We start from the raw sequence: 17,309 nt of genomic DNA on the forward strand, positions 1-17,309 counted from the left end.
GGCGTTCTCCCTGATCGAAGCCTCAGAACTCGCTGTCAGAAAAAGAGGAAGAGAGAGAGATAGTGGAAATCCTTTCTGTGGAAAGTTATCTGCCGTAGCACTGATCAGGCTATTTGCCAAAGGGCAAAACTGGAGGTTAATCCCTCAGAATCAAGCCTCCCAATCAATGTAAAATAATGTTTCATTCTTCCCGAGGCTGTGGGCAAGAAGGAGATGAATGCTGACAGCAGGGTGTGCTATGCTGTAGGGAACCCTGAAGAGGGGTTCATCTCCCTTGCTGGGAACTGCTGCCCAGCCTGCAGACCACGCTCCCCCCACCACTGGGAACCTGCTCTGAGTAGGTACAGGGGTGGGAGCCAGTTGTCCCTTCTCTAATTCCGCACAGCAAGTCAGAGTCCTAGTCTTTGTGTCTTTCAGGAATTCGCCGACTCAGTGTACCAGCTGGTCACACAGAAGTTCCAAGAGTTGACAGTCAACTTGACTTCCACACACGCCCGCCACAAAGCCCTGGCAGGAATCGTCATGACCAAAGGTAATCTGCCTCTCCTTTTTCCTGTAGGAGTTTTAATCTGCAAGGAAAGGAGATTAGTGTTTGCCTTATCATGGAAATGTGGGGATTCTCTCTTCCACACAAAAATATTAAAAAATTTTAAAGTAGAATACAGAGAGACGAGTGACAAATGTGTATTACCAGCAAATATATATATATAGACAATGGTCATATTATTATGCATATTAAAAACCGTCTCCACACAGGTGTCTCACTGCTTCCATGATGAAAGCTGAAATAAGCACCTGACTGGTCTCCTTCCTGTTAGGTGTTTTTTTCCCACACCTCAATCTCAAGGAGAATGTACAGTGTTGGTATTTTTAAAAACTGGAATCCAAGGTTAGACAAGGCCACCAAATAAGTCACTTCAGATTGATAGGCGAGATCAAATTTCCTACCTTTTCACTGTCACCACCAATACAGGCTAATACCTGGGGCTTTTGATTCTGTCATCTTCAAAAGTGAGCGTGTTCACCCTCCCAGCTGCTGTGCCTAAGGAACCAGGGAGTCGGAGCAGACTTCAACAAGTAGATGACCATGTTGGGGAAATGACCTTTCTGAGGGGACTTTTATTGTCAAAGTATCTAATCCCCGTGGGCCAAATGGCATTTCTGAGCTTGCTCCAGCGGACTTCACTTACTCAATGGGAGCTGCTCTGCCCAAGGCTGGTTTGGGGGACAGTTTGGAGAACCCTGCTCCAGCTCTTCTTGGAGAGGCTGTCCCTTCACATTCCTTTTCTAAGCCACAACAGGCCCCTCCTGGTCCTTCTGCCACCCTGCTCTTCCTGCCTGTGGCCCTGTCCTTTTAATTGCTTGTCTTCCTTGTCATTCTTTTTGTTTTACCTCTTCTCTGTCATCCTCTTCTCTTACTTTACCCTGTCCCCACATTGGTTTCCTCTGCCACAGAAAGTCCATCCTATCCAGAGAATCGAATTAGCCTGAAAGTCCTAAGTTCCCTTCCACTGGAAGTATAAGCCACCCCGTGAATTCTACGACTGTCAAGAGTCTCCTTGCCCACTCCACAAGATGAACTTGTGTTCAAACTTGAAGTCTGAAGATAACCCAGCTCCAGACATGCACAGTGGTCAAGTTCCATTCTAGGAGGGAAGAGTCATAGAGCCACGAAGGAAGCAGTCAATACCATGATCAAGGTGGTGGCCACTTTAATAAAAACTGGTTGGGAGAAGATGACAGTTGAGTTTAAGCAGTCAATTTTGGTAAAAGCATCTAAGTACTAAAAAAAAAAAAAAAAAGTACTAAGCTATTAATAATAATTTACCAGGAGGTTATTTGAATTTGAGTGTTTCTATTCCCAAAGTTTTGCATGAGTTTGTAGTGATGTAGTGTTGTGGTTGTTGTTGTTAGGTGCCATTGGATCAGTTCCAACTCATAGCAACCCTATGTACCACAGAACAAAACACTGCCCAGTCCTGCGCCATCCTTACAATCGTTGTTATGCTTGAGCCCATTGTTGCAGCCAGTGTGTCAATCCATCTTGTTGAGGGTCTTCCTCTTTTCAGTGATGTAGTAGAGAATGATTATTATAAAAATAATCAACTCTTGGGTTAGGTTTCACAACCACACGTAAACACACACAGACATTCACACATTCACAGATGCACAGTTTGCTGTCTAGGTGTAGACAAAGGCTACAACTTGCAAAAACAGCACTTACCTGTTGTCCAAAAATGTGTATATTAAAAAATCAATGATTGGCATATTTTTCTGCCATTATACTCCTCCTAGGGGACTTCTCTAATATTGTCAAATGCAAGAAGGTTGAAGTAGGTGCAGAAATACTTAGGGCACTACCTTATTTTCAGCACGAGGTCATATTACTTAACATTTCTTTTTTGGTATTTTGATAAAGTGGAAATATAAGTGCCTACCTCAAGTATTATATGGTGAGTAAGTTAAAGTATATTAAAGTCTTTCAAAGGTAAAAATTATAAGTATAATTTTCTAAGAGTAATTCAGTTCTGTTGATGATACCATTGTATTTGGTGCTCTGCATGCTACCTAAACCATTTTAATATATTTGATAATATTTGCCTCTTTGTAGATAATGGGCTCTTGTTAGGTGCCTTCAAGTTGGTTCCAACTCATAGCAACCCCAGGTACAACAGAACAAAACACTACTCAGTCCTGTGCCATCCTCGCAATCGTTGTTATGCTTGTCGCACCCACTGTGTCAGTTCATCTCCTTGAGGGTATTCCTTTTTTTTGCTGACTCTCTACTTTACTAAGCATGATGCCTTTCTCCAGGGACTGATCCCTCCTGATAACACGTCCAAAGTATGTGAGACATAGTCTCGCCATCCTTGCTTCTAAGGATCATTCTGATTGTACTTCTTCCAAGACAAATTTGTTTGTTCTTTTGGCAGTCCATAGTATGTTCAATATTCTTCTTCAACACCACAACTCAAAGGGGTCAATTCTTTGGTCTTCATTATTCATTGTCCAGCTTTCACATGCATAAGAGGCAATTGAAAATATCATGGTTTGAGCCAGGTGCACTTTAGTCTTCAAGGTGACGTCTTTGCTTCTTAACACTAAAGGAGTCTTCCACAGCAGATTTGCCAAATGCAATGTCTCATTTGATTTCTTGACTGCTGCTTCCACGAATATTGATTGTGGATCCAAGTAAAATGAAATCCTGACAATTTCAATCTTTTCTCCATTTATCATAATGTTGCTTATTGGTCCAGGTGCGAGGATTTTTGTTTTCTTTATGTTGATGTATAATCCATCCTGAAGGCTGTGGTCTCTGATCTTCATTAATAAGTGCTTCAAGTTCTCTTTACTTTCAGCGAGCAAGGTTGTGTCATCCATATAACACAGGTTGTTAATGAGTCTTCCTCCAATCCTGATGCCCCATTTTTCTTCATACAGTCCAGCTTCTCAGATTATTTGCTCAGCATACAGATTGAATAGATATGGTGAAAGGATACAACCCTGACGCACACCTTTCTTGACTTTAAACCACGCAGTATCCCCTAGTTCTGCTTGAACAACTACCTCTTTATCTATTTACAGGTTCCTCATGAGCACAATTAAGTGTTCTGGAGTTCCCATTCTTCACACTATTATCCATAATTTGTTATGATCCACACAGTCAAATGCCTTTGCATAGTCAATAAAACACGGGTAAACATCCTTCTGGTATTCTCTGCTTTCAGCCAAGATGCATCTGACATCCCTCATTCCACGTCCTCTTCTGAATCAGGCTTGGATTTCTGGCAGATCCCTGTTGATGTGTTGCTGCAGCCACTTTTGAATGATCTTCAACAAAATTTTACTTGTGTGTAATATTAATGATATTGTTCAATAATTTCTGCATTCAGTCAGATCACCTTTCTTTGGAATAGGCACAAATATGGATCTCTTCCAGTTGGTTGACCAGGTAGCTGTCTTCCAAATTTCTTGGCATAGACGAGTGAGCACTTCTAGCACCGCATCTATTTGTTGAAACATCTCAATAGGCATTGTGGCAGTTCCTGGAGCCTTGTTTTTCTCCATTGCTTTCAGTGCAGCTTGGACCTCTTCTTTCAGTACCATCAGTTCCTGATCATATGCTACCTCCTGAGATGGTTGAATGTCAATGAATTCTTTTTGGTTCAGTGACTCTGTGTATTCCTTCCAACGTCTTTTGATGCTTCCTGTGTCATTTAATATTTTCCCCGTAGAATCCTTCAATATTGCAGCTCTAATCTTGAATTTTTTCTTTAGTTCTTTCATCTTAGAGATGCTGAGCATGTTCTTCCCTTTTGATTTTCTAACTTCAGGTCTTTGCACATGTCATTATAATACTTTACTTTGTCTTCTGGAGCCATCCTTTCAACTCCTCTGTTCAGTTCTTTTACTTTATCCTTTCTTCCATTTGCTTTAGCTACTTGACGTTCAAGAGCAAGTTTCAGAGTCTCCTCTGACATCCGTTTAGGTCTTTTTTTCTTTCCTTTCTCTTTAGTGACCTCTTGCTGTCTTCATGTATAATGACCTAGATGTCATTCCACAACTCATCTGGTCTTTGGTTATTAATATTCAACACTTATACCTCAAATCTATCCTTGAGGTATAAATAATAAAATAGTATAAATTTAGGGCTAAGAGTTAACCTCAGCCAAGGTCATAACCATTGGATGTAGCCATTCATTTACCAGTCAGCAGCAGCCACTAACTGGATGCATCTATTCACAGGGCACTGTTCTACAAGCATAAGGGGATACAGAGAGAAGACATAGGTCCTCCCGTTCAAGGCATAACAATCTAGTTAAGAAAACAATGAGAAGTGATACTGTTCAGTGGTTAAGAGTGTGGATACTAGTATCAGACTGCCTAAGCTAGAATCCCAGCTCTAATTCCAAGTAGCTATGTGAACTTGGGAGCTCCGGTGGCACAAGTTATGAGCTCAGCTGCTAAACAAAACGTGGCAGTTCGAACCCGCCAGCCACTCTTTGGAAACCCTGTGGAGCAGTTCTACTCTGTCCTATAGGGTCGCTATGAGTTAGAATTGACTTGATGGCTATGGGATTTCTTTCTTTCTTTCTTTCTTTCTTTTGATATGTGAACTTGGGCCAGTTAGGACTCAGTTTTCCCACTTTAAAATGGGGATAATAGTAATACATATTGAATAGAGTTGTTTGGAAGATTAAATGTGTTAACGTATATGAGACAGAAAGATACCTGTTGTTAGCTGCTGTCAAGTCGGCCCTGACTCATGGTGACCCCATGCACAAGGGGGTCACCACGTGGTCCATAGGGTTTTCATGGGCTAATTTTCAGAAGTGGACCACCGGGCCTCCCTTTCTGATACATCTAAGTTTCGAAGCGCCACTGAAACCTGTTCAGCATCATAGCAATCCTCAAACCTCCGCTGACAGACAGGTGGCGGCTGTGCCTGAGGTGCATCAGCCAGAAAGTGAACCGGCTTCTCCTGCATGGAAGGCGAGAATTCTACCACTGAACCACCACTGCCCTCAGAAAGATACCTAACCTGTAATAATATCATCATCAGTGTTAGTTATTATCAATAATAAAAAAAATAGCACTCATTTATTATATAAATATATACATGTATATATATATAGGGTTGCTATGAGTTGGAATCAACTCAGTGACAATGGGTTTTTACGACTTATGTGTATATATTTACTGAATACCTGCTATGTGCCCGAGACTATTTTAGGTACTGGGAATACAGCAGAGAACAAAATAGACCACGTCCTTGCCCTAATGAATCTTATATTCTAATGGGGGAAGGGGTCATAAAGAATAATTTAAATCGAATATTAAAAAAAAACTATAAAAGAATTACACAATGTTCTAAGATCACAAAGCAAAACTTTGGTAAACTTAAAAATTTGGGGTGTCACATAGATTTTTTTGCCACAGATTACAGTATAATTTAGTTTAAATTAACTTATTGGTCTGTCCCATGTCTTGAAAGGAAAGAAAGAAAAGAGAGAGGGAGCGAAGGAAGGGAGAAGAAAGGAAAGAAGGGAAAGAAAGGCAACAACCACTGTTTCTTCTTTACTGTGTGATACGTTTTCAATCCCAAAATTTAAGTTAGTATGATTTGGTGAGTAGTTCTCAACATTCCCAGATCTGGAGTGGTAATTGTCCAGTATGTTCCCACTTTCCCGGTAAACCTAATTCTGGGAAGGCTTAGAAGCTACTCTCAGACTTCTCTTAGAAAACCATAGTGTTTTGCAAAATTGCCAGTGAATATGCTGTTTGATGTGCAGGCAGTTTATTTATATGCCTAAGAAACTCTGAGAGGAAGTGGTATGTCTTATTCAAGCTGCTGTATATATCACAAAGTTATAAAATTAATTTTATTTTCAAGTAGAACATGACTCAGTTTGCCCTCCCCCATTTTTAGGTGGGATGCCAATTCATTCACATCAATGAGCCTATAACCCACTGTCGTCGAGTCTATAGAATGTTCTTTTCGTTTATGGACCTAAGACTATTTTATAATCATTATGAAAAATATGATAGCAAAAATATATAATTTTTTGCTGTAAATAGTGAATCTTTATCATATTTGCTAAATTACATAGTCTCTCATTTATAGTAGCTGTAAAAGGGATCCCACTTCCTTTCCAGAGAAATCCTTTCTGGAGCCACCAGTGTGGCTCTGCACAGCTGCCATCTTGACATTGTTGCGTTACTTCTCGGTAGATCCACTCTCTTCAGGATCTGTGTCTCTTTCTTGCTTTATTCCCCTTGTTAGATAGAGTGCATCCACAAGTAACATCTTTTTAAAATGTATATGGGAGATAAACTTTGTGAATATTTGCATATCTCAGAACGTTTTTATTTGGTTCTCGCACTACTTTAATAATTTGGCAAGGCAGAGAATTCTAAGCTTAAAATTACTTTTCCTTAATATTTTAAAAAGATTGTACAATTGTAGCTAAAGTTTCTGATGAGAAACATTACGTCAGACTGACATTTCTTTGCAGTGACAAGCCCCCCACCTCCTACCCAAGGAAGTATTCTTTTTGACATGGATGTTTTACAATCTCATAAAAATATGTTCGGATGTGAACCCTTCATCTACAAACCGTCACATATTTTACCTACTTGCCTGTGTATTTTTCCTTGGATTATTTATTTCCTAAATTCCTTCCCTTAAATACATTTTAGTCAAATTTTCAATATTCTGAATTAATCATCTTTTACCTTTTTTTTTATTTTTAGCTCTTTATCCTTTTGTTCTGTGTCTTTGGAAATTTTTTAATTTTGTCATATAGCTCTTTGATAACCTTTTTCTTAATTTTGGCAATCTGTTTTTATTATTCAAGACATCTCTCTTGTTCTAAGGTTCTTCTTTTCTTCAAGGGGTACTCTTCTTGTGTTATAGATGCTGTATCTTCTCAAAATTTTTTGAGGGTCTCATTAGCAATTTTTAAAGTTCTCAGTTCTCTGATTGTATGATTCCTCTGTGGTCAATGGTTTTCTTTATCTTCACTCTTTTTCTTTTATCCCGTTTATTAATTTTTGTTTGAATTCCCATATTTCTGAATTAAATAGTAGATTGATTATAATAAGCACTTGGCATGGATTTCCTCTGTGATTATGCAAGTTGGTCAGTTTTTCCAACAGGCTTCATGTGAATGGAAAGGCTGCCTGGGACTTCTGTTTCAATCAGCAGACACCCCTTTAGAATGGATGGGCAGGAGTTAGTCATTGGCAAGGGACCACCCCAAATGCCAAAATGAGAGAAGTTTACTCTGTGGGATAAACACTCCTTGAGACTCCCTGACTTTCCTCAAGGAAAGAAGCTTCCACTTCTTAGGGGTTCTCTCCAAGGGCTAAGAGAGTTCGCCAATGGAACCAGGAATATATTTTAAAATAATCTAAGGAACCTCCCTATTTCAGATCCACACCTCATGCCTGCCCTTCATGCCTGCTGATCCTGAGCCTACTGCCTTTTCTGGGTTCCACCTTGGAGATTGGTAGCTCTCACCATGATAGCTCATTTATGCTGGTATTTGGGACTTGGTTTCATCTTTTCCATTTCATTCATCCACATACTCTCATCTTCTTTCCATTTTCCAGGAAATAATGAAAAGCTATCAAGTCAACTCCTGATCACATCATAGTTATGGATTTATTCCTTTTTGGATTTTTTTTTAATCTTAATGGGGTCTGGAACAGGAAGAGAAACAAATGTGCTGTTTTGACTACCTTTGTAAACTAGAAGCCCAGACAATATTATTTAGCCAAGTTGTCAAACTATGGCTCTTTGTCTCCTTTTATTAAGAAAGTCTGCTGTTTCTATGAGCATGTGAAAATTAAAAGCGATGTTAATGATGTCTTCATTCAATATATAAATTTGTTTAATTTTGACAGCATTTTCACATACATTAATCAACTTGATTGCTATAACCCTGAGAAATGAGAAATGTAAGAATTTTTATTATCACTGTTAAGAAATATGAACCCAAATACCAAGAGATACAGTGACTTTCCAAAGCTAAGGATAGGGAGAGAGGCTGAGCTAAAACGGGCATTACTAATTTCTACCCTTTGGTGATCCAGGCCTCCTTGAGTGCAGTCATCAAAGCATGGTAATGAAGATGCATAACCTTTTACCTAAAATCGTTGTCCTAATTTTATTAAATAAATAACTAGAAAAAAGAAAAGAAAAACATCTCCTAGTGTATATTTTCAAAAGTTTACAGTTAAACTTTTCTTTTGCTAGTCTGGCACGCAAAACATATTCAAAGACTTTCATTTTTTTCTAATATTCTTCTCCTTTTAATCTCAAGTATAGCTTTAATCACGAATTTCTTGGATTTATAACCACCCTGCAAAAATACACACCTCTTGAAGACAAGGTGGGGAGGGCACCTTAGTAAAATCGAACTTTGTGAAAACAGCCTATAACAACTCCATTCAAATGTCAGTCCTTCTGGGCAGAGTGAACAGGCCTGTCTCGTTAGAAAAAAATCTGTACGTGCCGATTTATTCAATAATGGAACGTCGAGAAGTTTTTTTCAAGTTTTGAAATGTGGAATGTGTTTTGCTGCATGTATTTTCCTCTGAGCCTAAAAGGACCACATGAGATAAGGAAATCTGTGTTTGCACTGCCCATGACATGTTTCTGGCTCGATTAAAGAATAAGGAGCCATGTCATTGTGTTGAGCAAGATAAAGCCAGTGTTCAAATACTATTTCCTATTTGGACTTGGTGAATCATGACAGTTTAAATACAGTTGAAACTGTTCTATTCATCATACAAAGGACATTTGTTCAAGTTGATCTTCACAGGGGCCTAGTAGAAGAAGACCAGTTAATACGACTATTACTCAAATTTACTCACTGTCATGAGTTGAATTTTGTCCCCCCAAAATAGCTGGGCCATGAGTCCCAGTATTGTGTGGTTGTCCACCATTTTATGGTTTTCCTATGTGTTATAAATCATAATCTCTGCCTGTGGTTAAAAAGGATTAGGGTGGGATGTAACACCCTTTCTCAGGTCATATCTCTGATCCAATGTAAAGGTAGTTTCCCTGGGGTGTGGCCTATACTACCTTTTATATTACAAGAGATAAAAGGAAAGGGAAGCAGTCAGAGAGTTGGGGACCTGCTACTACCAAGAAAGCAGTGCCAGGAACAGAGTGCATCCTTTGGACCTGAGGTTCCTGCACTGAGATGCTTCCAGACTAAGGGAAGATTGATGACATGGACCTTCCTCCAGAACCGACAGAAAGAGAAAACCTTCCCCTGGAGCTGACACCCTGAATTTGGACTTGTAGCCTACTAGACAGTGAAAGAATAAATTTCTCTTTGTTAAAGCCATCCACTTGCAGCAATAGATGACCAAGACACTCACCAACTACTAAGGCCAAAGATGAAGAAATTGAAGAGTTTTACCAACTTCTGCAGTCTTAAATTGATCAAGTATGCAATCAAGATGCTTTGATAATTACTGGTGAATTGGCATGTGATAACTGGAAACAAAGGAGAAGGATCAGTAGTTGGAAAATATGGCCTTGGTGATAGAAACGACACCAGAGGTCGCATGTTAGAATTTTGCAAGACCAATGACTTGGTGTGGAATGACATCAAGCACATCACCATACATGAAGGTCATTGAAAACACAGGAAAGAAAGAAAAGGAAAAAAAAATAGATATCAAGAGATACTCTGAAACTTGTTCTTGAATGTAGAGTTGCTAAAGCAAATGGAAGAAATGCTGAAGTAAAAGAGCTGAACAAAAGATTTCAAAGGGCAACCCGAAAAGACAAAGTATTATAATAAAATGTGCAAAGACCTGGAGCTGAAAACCAAAAACACGCTCAGCATTTCTCAAGCTGAAAGAACTTTATTAAAAATTCAAGCCTCCAGTTGCAATATTGAAGGAGTCTCTGGGAAAATATTGAATGGTGCAGGAAGCATCAAAAATAGAAGGAATATCAGAATGACTGTACCAAAAAGATTTGGTCAATGTTCAACCATTTCAGGAGGTAGCATATGGGCAAGAGCTGATGGTATTGAAGGAAGAAGTCCAAGCTGCATTGAAAGCATTGGCAAAAAAAACAAGGCTCCAGGAACTGATGGAATACAAATTGAGATGTTTCAACAAATGAGTGCAACCCTAGAAGCACTCACTCATCTATGCCAAGAAATTTAGAAGACACCTACCCATCCAACCAACTGGAAGAGATCTATATTTATGCCCATTCCAAAGAAAGGTGATCCAACAGAATGTGGAAATTATCAAACAACATCAGTAATATCACGTGCAGGTAAAATTTTACTGAAGATAAGGTAAAAAAGTTGCAGCGGTATGTCAGCAGGGAACTGCCAAAAATTCAAGCTGGATTCAGAAGAGGATGTGAAACTAGGGATATCATTGCTGATGTCTCATGAATCTTGGCTAAAAACAGAGAATACCAGAAAGATGTTTAAAAAAAATGTTTTATTAACCATGCAAAGACATTCGACTGTGTGGATCCTAACAAATTATGGGTAACATTGCAAAGAATGAGAATTCCAGAACACTTAATTGTGCTCATGAGGAACCTGTACATAGATCAAGAGGCAGTTGTTTGAACAGAACATGGAGATACAGAGTGGTTTAAACTAAGGAAAAGGGTGCCTCAGGGTTATATCTTTCTATGATACTTATTCAATCTGTATGCCGAGAAAATAATCCAAGAATCTGGACTGTATAAAGAACACTACATCGGGATTTGGAGGAAGACTCATTAACAACCTTTGATGTGCAGAAATATGCAACAATGTGGCCTGCTGAAAGTGAAGAGGACTTGAAACATTTACTGATGAAGATCAAAGACTACAGCCTTCAGTATGGATTACGCCTCAGCATAAAGGAAACAAAAATCCTCACAACTGGACCGATAAACAACATCACGATAAATGGAGAAAAGATTGACGTTGTAAAGGATTTCGTTTTACTTGGATCCACAATCAGTGCCCCTAGAAGTAGCAGTCGTTGGACAAATCTGCTGCAAAAGACCTCTTTCAAGTGTTAAAAAGCAAAGATGTCACATTGAGGACTAAAGCACACTTGCCCCAAGCCATGGTATTTTCAGTGGTGTTAGAGATTGAATTGTGTCCCCCCAAAATATGTGTCAACTTAGCTAGGCTATGATTCTCAGTATTGAGTGGTTGTCCAACATTTTGTGATCTGATGTGATTATCCTATGTGTTGTAAATTCTAATCTCTATGATATTAATAAAGCAGGATTAGAGGCAGTTATGTTAATCAGGCAGGACTCAATCTACAGGATTAGGTTGTATCTTTAGTCAATCTTTTTTAAGATATGGAAGAGAATCATGCGAAGAGGAGAGGGACCTCCTAACCACTAGAAAAGAACCAGGAAGGGGTTGCATCCTTTGGAACCAGGGTCCCTGCACTGAGAAGCTCCTAGACCAGGAAAATATTGATGACAAGGACCTTCATCCAGAGCCAACAGAGAGAGAAAGCCTTCTCCTGGACCTGGAGCCCAGAATTCAGACTGCTAGCCTCCTAGACTGCGAGAAAATAAATCTCTCTTTGTTAAAGCCATCCACTTCTGGTATATCTGTTATAGCAGCACTAGATAACAAAGAAAAAATTTGGTACCAGAAGAATAGGGTGCTGCTCTAACAGATACCTAAACTGTGGAGGCAGTTTTGAAACTAAATGGGTAGAGGCTGAAAGACTTTTAAAGTGTGTCATGGAAAAAGCCTAGATTGCCTTAAAGAGAATGTTGGTGGAATTATGAACATCGAAGACAATTCTGGCGAGGGCCCAGAAGGAAGTAAGGAGAGCTGTTACACTGGAGACAGCACAGACGGCAAGAAGCAGCAGCAGAGAAATGGCAGCAGCAGAATCAGGAGACACACAGAGAAAGAAAGCTGAATGCCTGGAGGAGTGGGGTAGCTCTTGGGCACTTATCAGTGGAGCTAGGCTTGCTAAACCGTGGAGCAAGAGAGCTGAGTACCTTCCGGCCAAGATTTACTGGCAGAGTGGGGTGTCTCCAGGCACTTATCAATAGAACTAAAGAGCTCTGGAACACTTCCCTGAGCAGGGCACACGCTGGGCCAGCCCAAGGGCCCTAGAGGTTTAGAGTCCAAGGAACCAGGAAGCAGAAGCTGAAGAGACGAGGAACACAGGAAACAGAGCAGCCTCAGTCTCAAAGGGTAGCACCCTGACCTCTGGAGTCTCAAAGGGTGAAGCCATGGCCTCTGGGGTTTCTAAGGGTGGGGCCACAGCCTCCTAGATTTCAGAGAGTCAGATCTTCAGTAACTTGGTTCCAACATATGGGGCTGCCTCTCAAGAGTGCAAGCAGGACAGGGCCAGATCTGCTGCCCAAAACTGAGAGGCTGGGCTACCATGCCCAAGGGGAAGAATGGGGCCTGGCCAGGAGCAAAGTTGCCATCCGAGTGGGCCTGGAAAGCAGCTGAAGTTCAGGGCTAAGAAGCCTCCACCGAGAGTCCAGAGGGTGTGGCCAACACCCAGAGTCTGGAGGGCAGAGCCATTGCGTAAATGGTCTCAGAAAACAGGATTATTTTCAAGCCTTAAAACCTAATGTAATGTGTTCTGTTGACTTGCTTGGTGCCTGTCATCCCTTCTTTCCCTCCAATTTCTCCCCTTTGTAATGGAAATGCCTACTTTGTACCTGTTCCACCACTGTAGTTTGTTGTTGTTGTTTTTTATAATTTTTATTGCGCTTTTTAAAAATCAAGTCAGTCTCTCACACAAAAACTTATATACAACTTGCTACATATTCCCAATTACTCTCCAGCTAACGAGACAACCCGCTCTCTCCCTCCACTCTCTCTTTTTGTGTCCATTTCACCAGCTTCTAACCCCCCCTACCCTCTCATCTCACCTCCAGGCAGGAGATGCCAACATAGTCTCAAGGGTCCACCTGATCCCAGAAGCTCACTTCTCCCCAGCATCCCTCTCCAGCCCATTGTCCATTCCACTCCATGTCTGAAGATTTGGCTTCGGGAATGGTTCCTGTCCTGGCCCAACAGAAGGTCTGGGGCCCATGACCACCGGGGTCCTTCTAGCTTCAGTCAGACCATTAAGTGTGGTCTTTTTATGAGAATTTGGGGTCTGTATCCCATGCTGTCCTGCTCCCTCAGGGGTTCTCTGTTGTGTTCCCTGTCAGGGCTGTCATCGGTTGTAGCCCGGCACCATCTAGTTCTTCTGGTCTCAGGATGATGTAGTCTCTGATTCATGTGGCCCTTTCTGTCTCTTGGGCTCGTAATTACCTTGCGTCCTTGGTGTTCATTCTCCTTTGATCCAGGTGGGTTGAGACCCATTGATGCATCTTAGGTGGTTGCTTGCTAGCATTTAAGACCCCAGATGCCACTCTTCAAAGTGGGATGCAGAATGTTTTGTTAATAGATTTTATTATGCCAATTGACTTAGATGTCCCCTGAAACCATGGTCCCCAGACCCCTGCCCCTGCTACGTTGGCCTTCAAAGCAGTTTATCCAGGAAACTTCTTTGCTTTTGGTTTAGTCCAGTTGTGCTGACCTCCCCTGTATTGTGTGTTATATTTCCCTTCACCTAAAGTGGTTCTTAACCCAGTGCCGTCAAGTCAATTCTAACTCATAGCAGCCCTATCTACTATCTAATTAGTGAATACCTCTCTCCCACCCTCTCTCCCTCCCCCCTCTCGTAACCGCAAAAGAATGTTTTCTTCTCAGTTTAAACTGTTTCTCAAGTTCTCATAATAGCGGTCTTATACAATATTTGTCCTTTTGCAACTGACTGATTTCACACAGCATAATGCCTTCCAGGTTCCTCCATGTTATGAAACGTTTCACAGATTCCTCACTGTTCTTTATGGATGCATAGTATTCCATTGTGTGAATATACCATAATTTATTTATCCATTAATCCTTTGATGGGCACCTTGGTTGCTTCCATCTTTTTGCTGTTGTAAACAGAGCTGCAATAAACATGGGTGTGCATGTATCTGTTTGTGTAAAGGCTCTTATTTCTCTACGATATATTCCAAGGAGTGGGATTGCTAGATCGTATGGTAGTTCTATTTCTAGCTTTTTAAGGAAGCGCCAAATCGATTTCCAAAGTGGTTGTAACATTTTACATTCCCACCAGCAGTGTAGAAGTGTTCCAACCTTTCCACAGCCTCTCCAACATTTATTATTTTGTGGTTTTTGGATTAATTATTTTTTTGTTGTTATTGGAGTGAGATGAAATCTCGTTGTAGTTTTGATCTCCATTTCTATAATGCCTAATGATCATGAACATTTCCTCATGTATCTGTTACCTACCTGAATGTCTTCTTTAGTGACGTGTCTATTCATATCTTTTGCCCATTTTTAAATTGGGTTGTTTGTCTTTTTGTAGATGAGTTTTTGCAGTATCATGTAGACTTTAGAGATCAGGTGCTGATCGGAAATGTCAGACCTAAAAACTTTTTCCCAGTCTGTAGGTAGTCTTTTTACTCTTTGGTGAAGTCTTTTGATGAGCATAGGCATTTGATTTTTAGGAGCTCCCAGTTATCTAGTATTTCTTCTGCATTCTTTATAATGTTTTCTATACTGTTTATGCCATATATTAGGGCTCCTAATGTTGTCTCTATTTTTTCTTCCATGATCTTTATCATTTTAGATTTTATATTTAGGTCTTTGATCCACTTTGAGCTCATTTTTGTGCATGAAGTGAGGTATGGGTCTTGTTTCATTTTTTTGCAAATGGATATCCAGTTATGCCAGCACCATTTGTTAAAAAGACTGTCTTTTCCCCATTTAGCTGTTTTGGGGCCTTTGTCAAATACCAAATGCTCATATGTGGACGGATTTATGTCTGGATTCTCAATTCTGTTCCATTGGTATGTATCTATTGTTGTACCAGTACCAGCTGTTTTGATTACTGTGGCGGTATAATAGGTTCTAAAATCAGGTAAAGTAAGGCCTCCCACTTTGTTCTTCTTTTTCAGTAATGCCTTATTTATCCAGGGCCTTTTTCCCTTCCATATGGAGTTGGTGATTTGTTTCTCCATCTCATTAAAGAATGTCGTTGGGATTTGGATTGGAATTGCATTGAATGTATAGATCGCTTTGGTAGAATAGACATTTTTATAAAGTTAAGTCTTCCTACTCATGAGCAAGGTACGTTTTTCCACTTAGGTCTCTTTTGATTTCTTGCAGAAGTGTATTGTAGTTTTCTTTGTATAAGTCTTTTACATCTCTGGTAAGATTTATTCCTAAGTATTTTATCTTCTTGGGGGCTACTGTAAATGGCATTGATTTGGTGATTTCCTCTTCGATGTTTTTTTTGTTGGTGTAGAGGAATCCAAATGATTTTTGTATGTTTATCTTGTATCCCAATACTCTGCTGATCTAGCCTAATTGCTCTGACTAGGACCTCCAGCACAATGTTGAATAAGAGCGGTGATAAAGGGCATCCTTGTTTGGTCCCTGATCTCAATGGGAATGCTTTCAGGGTCTCTCCATTTAGGGTGATGTTGGCCATTGGCTTCGTATAAATGCCCTTTATTATGTTGAGGAATTTTCCTTCTATTCCTATTTTGCTGAGACTTTTTATCATGAATGGGTGTTGAACTTTGTCAAATCCCTTTTCTGTATCAATTGATAAAATCATGTGATTCTTGTCTTTTGTTTTATTTATGTGGTGGATTACATTAATTGTTTTTCTAATGTTGAACCATCCCTGCATACCTGGTATGAATCCCACTTGGTCATGGTGAATTATTTTTTTGATATTCTGTTGAATTCTATTGGCTAGAATTTTGTTGATGATTTTTGCATCTACATTCATGAGGGACATAGGTCTATAATTTTCTTCTCTTGTGGTGCCTTTACCTCATTTTGGTATCAGGGATATGATGACTTCATAGAATGTTTTGGGGAGTTTTTCGTCCTTTTCTATGCTCTGAAATACTTTAGTAGTGGTGTTAGCTCTTCTCTGAAAGTTTGGTAGAACTCTGCAGTGAAGCCCTCCGGACCAGGGAGTTTTTTGATTACCTTTTCAATCTCCTCTTTTGTTATGGGTCTATTTAGTTGTTCTACTTGTTTGTGTTAGTTTAGGTAGGTAGTGTGTTTCTAGGAATTCATCCATTTCTTCTAGGTTTTCAAATTTGTTAGAGTACAATTTCTCATAGTAATCTGATATGATTCTTTTAATTTTAGTTGGGTCTGTTGTAATATCGCCCATCTCATTTCTTATTCAGGTTATTTGCTTCCTCTCCTGTTTTTCTATTGTCATTTTGGCCAGTGGTTTATCAATTTTGTTGATTTTTTCCAAGAACCAGCTTTTGGTCTTGTTAATTCTTTCAATTGTTTTTCTGTTTTCTCTTTCATTTAGTTCTGCTCTAATTTTTATTATTTGTTTTCTTCTGGCACCTGTGGGTTTCTTTTGTTGCTCTCTTTCTATTTGCTCAAGTTGTAGGGATAATTCTTTGCTTTGGCCCTTTCTTCTTTTTGGATGTGTGCATTTATTGCTATAAATCGGGCTCTGAGCACCACTTTTGCTGTGTCCCAAAGGTTCTGATAGGAAGTGTTTTTATTCTCATTGGATTTTATGAATTTCTTTATTCCATCCTTAATGTCTTCTATAATCCAGTCTTTCTTGAGCAGGGTATTGTTCAGTTTCCAAGTGTTTGATTTCTTTTCCCTGCTTCTCCTGTTATTGATTTCTACTTTCATGGCATTATAGTCAGAGAAGATGCTTTGTAATATTTCAATGTTTTGGGTTCTGCTAAGTCTTGCTTTATGACCTAATACGTGGTCTAT

General features: G+C 39.8%; 1 protein-coding gene across 1 annotated transcript in view; it reads left to right on the forward strand.

Annotated features, from left to right (window-relative positions):
- ADARB2 (adenosine deaminase RNA specific B2 (inactive)) overlaps positions 1-17,309 on the forward strand; it is a 333,805-nt gene that overhangs the window by 166,832 nt on the left and 149,664 nt on the right. Inside the window, exon 4 of the mRNA XM_049881621.1 lies at positions 418-532. Coding sequence (XP_049737578.1) covers positions 418-532 — 115 coding nt within the window. The remainder of the gene's footprint in view (positions 1-417; positions 533-17,309) is intronic.

The sequence above is a fragment of the Elephas maximus genome, chromosome 4 (genome assembly GCF_024166365.1).
Source record: "Elephas maximus indicus isolate mEleMax1 chromosome 4, mEleMax1 primary haplotype, whole genome shotgun sequence".
NCBI lineage: Eukaryota > Metazoa > Chordata > Mammalia > Proboscidea > Elephantidae > Elephas > Elephas maximus.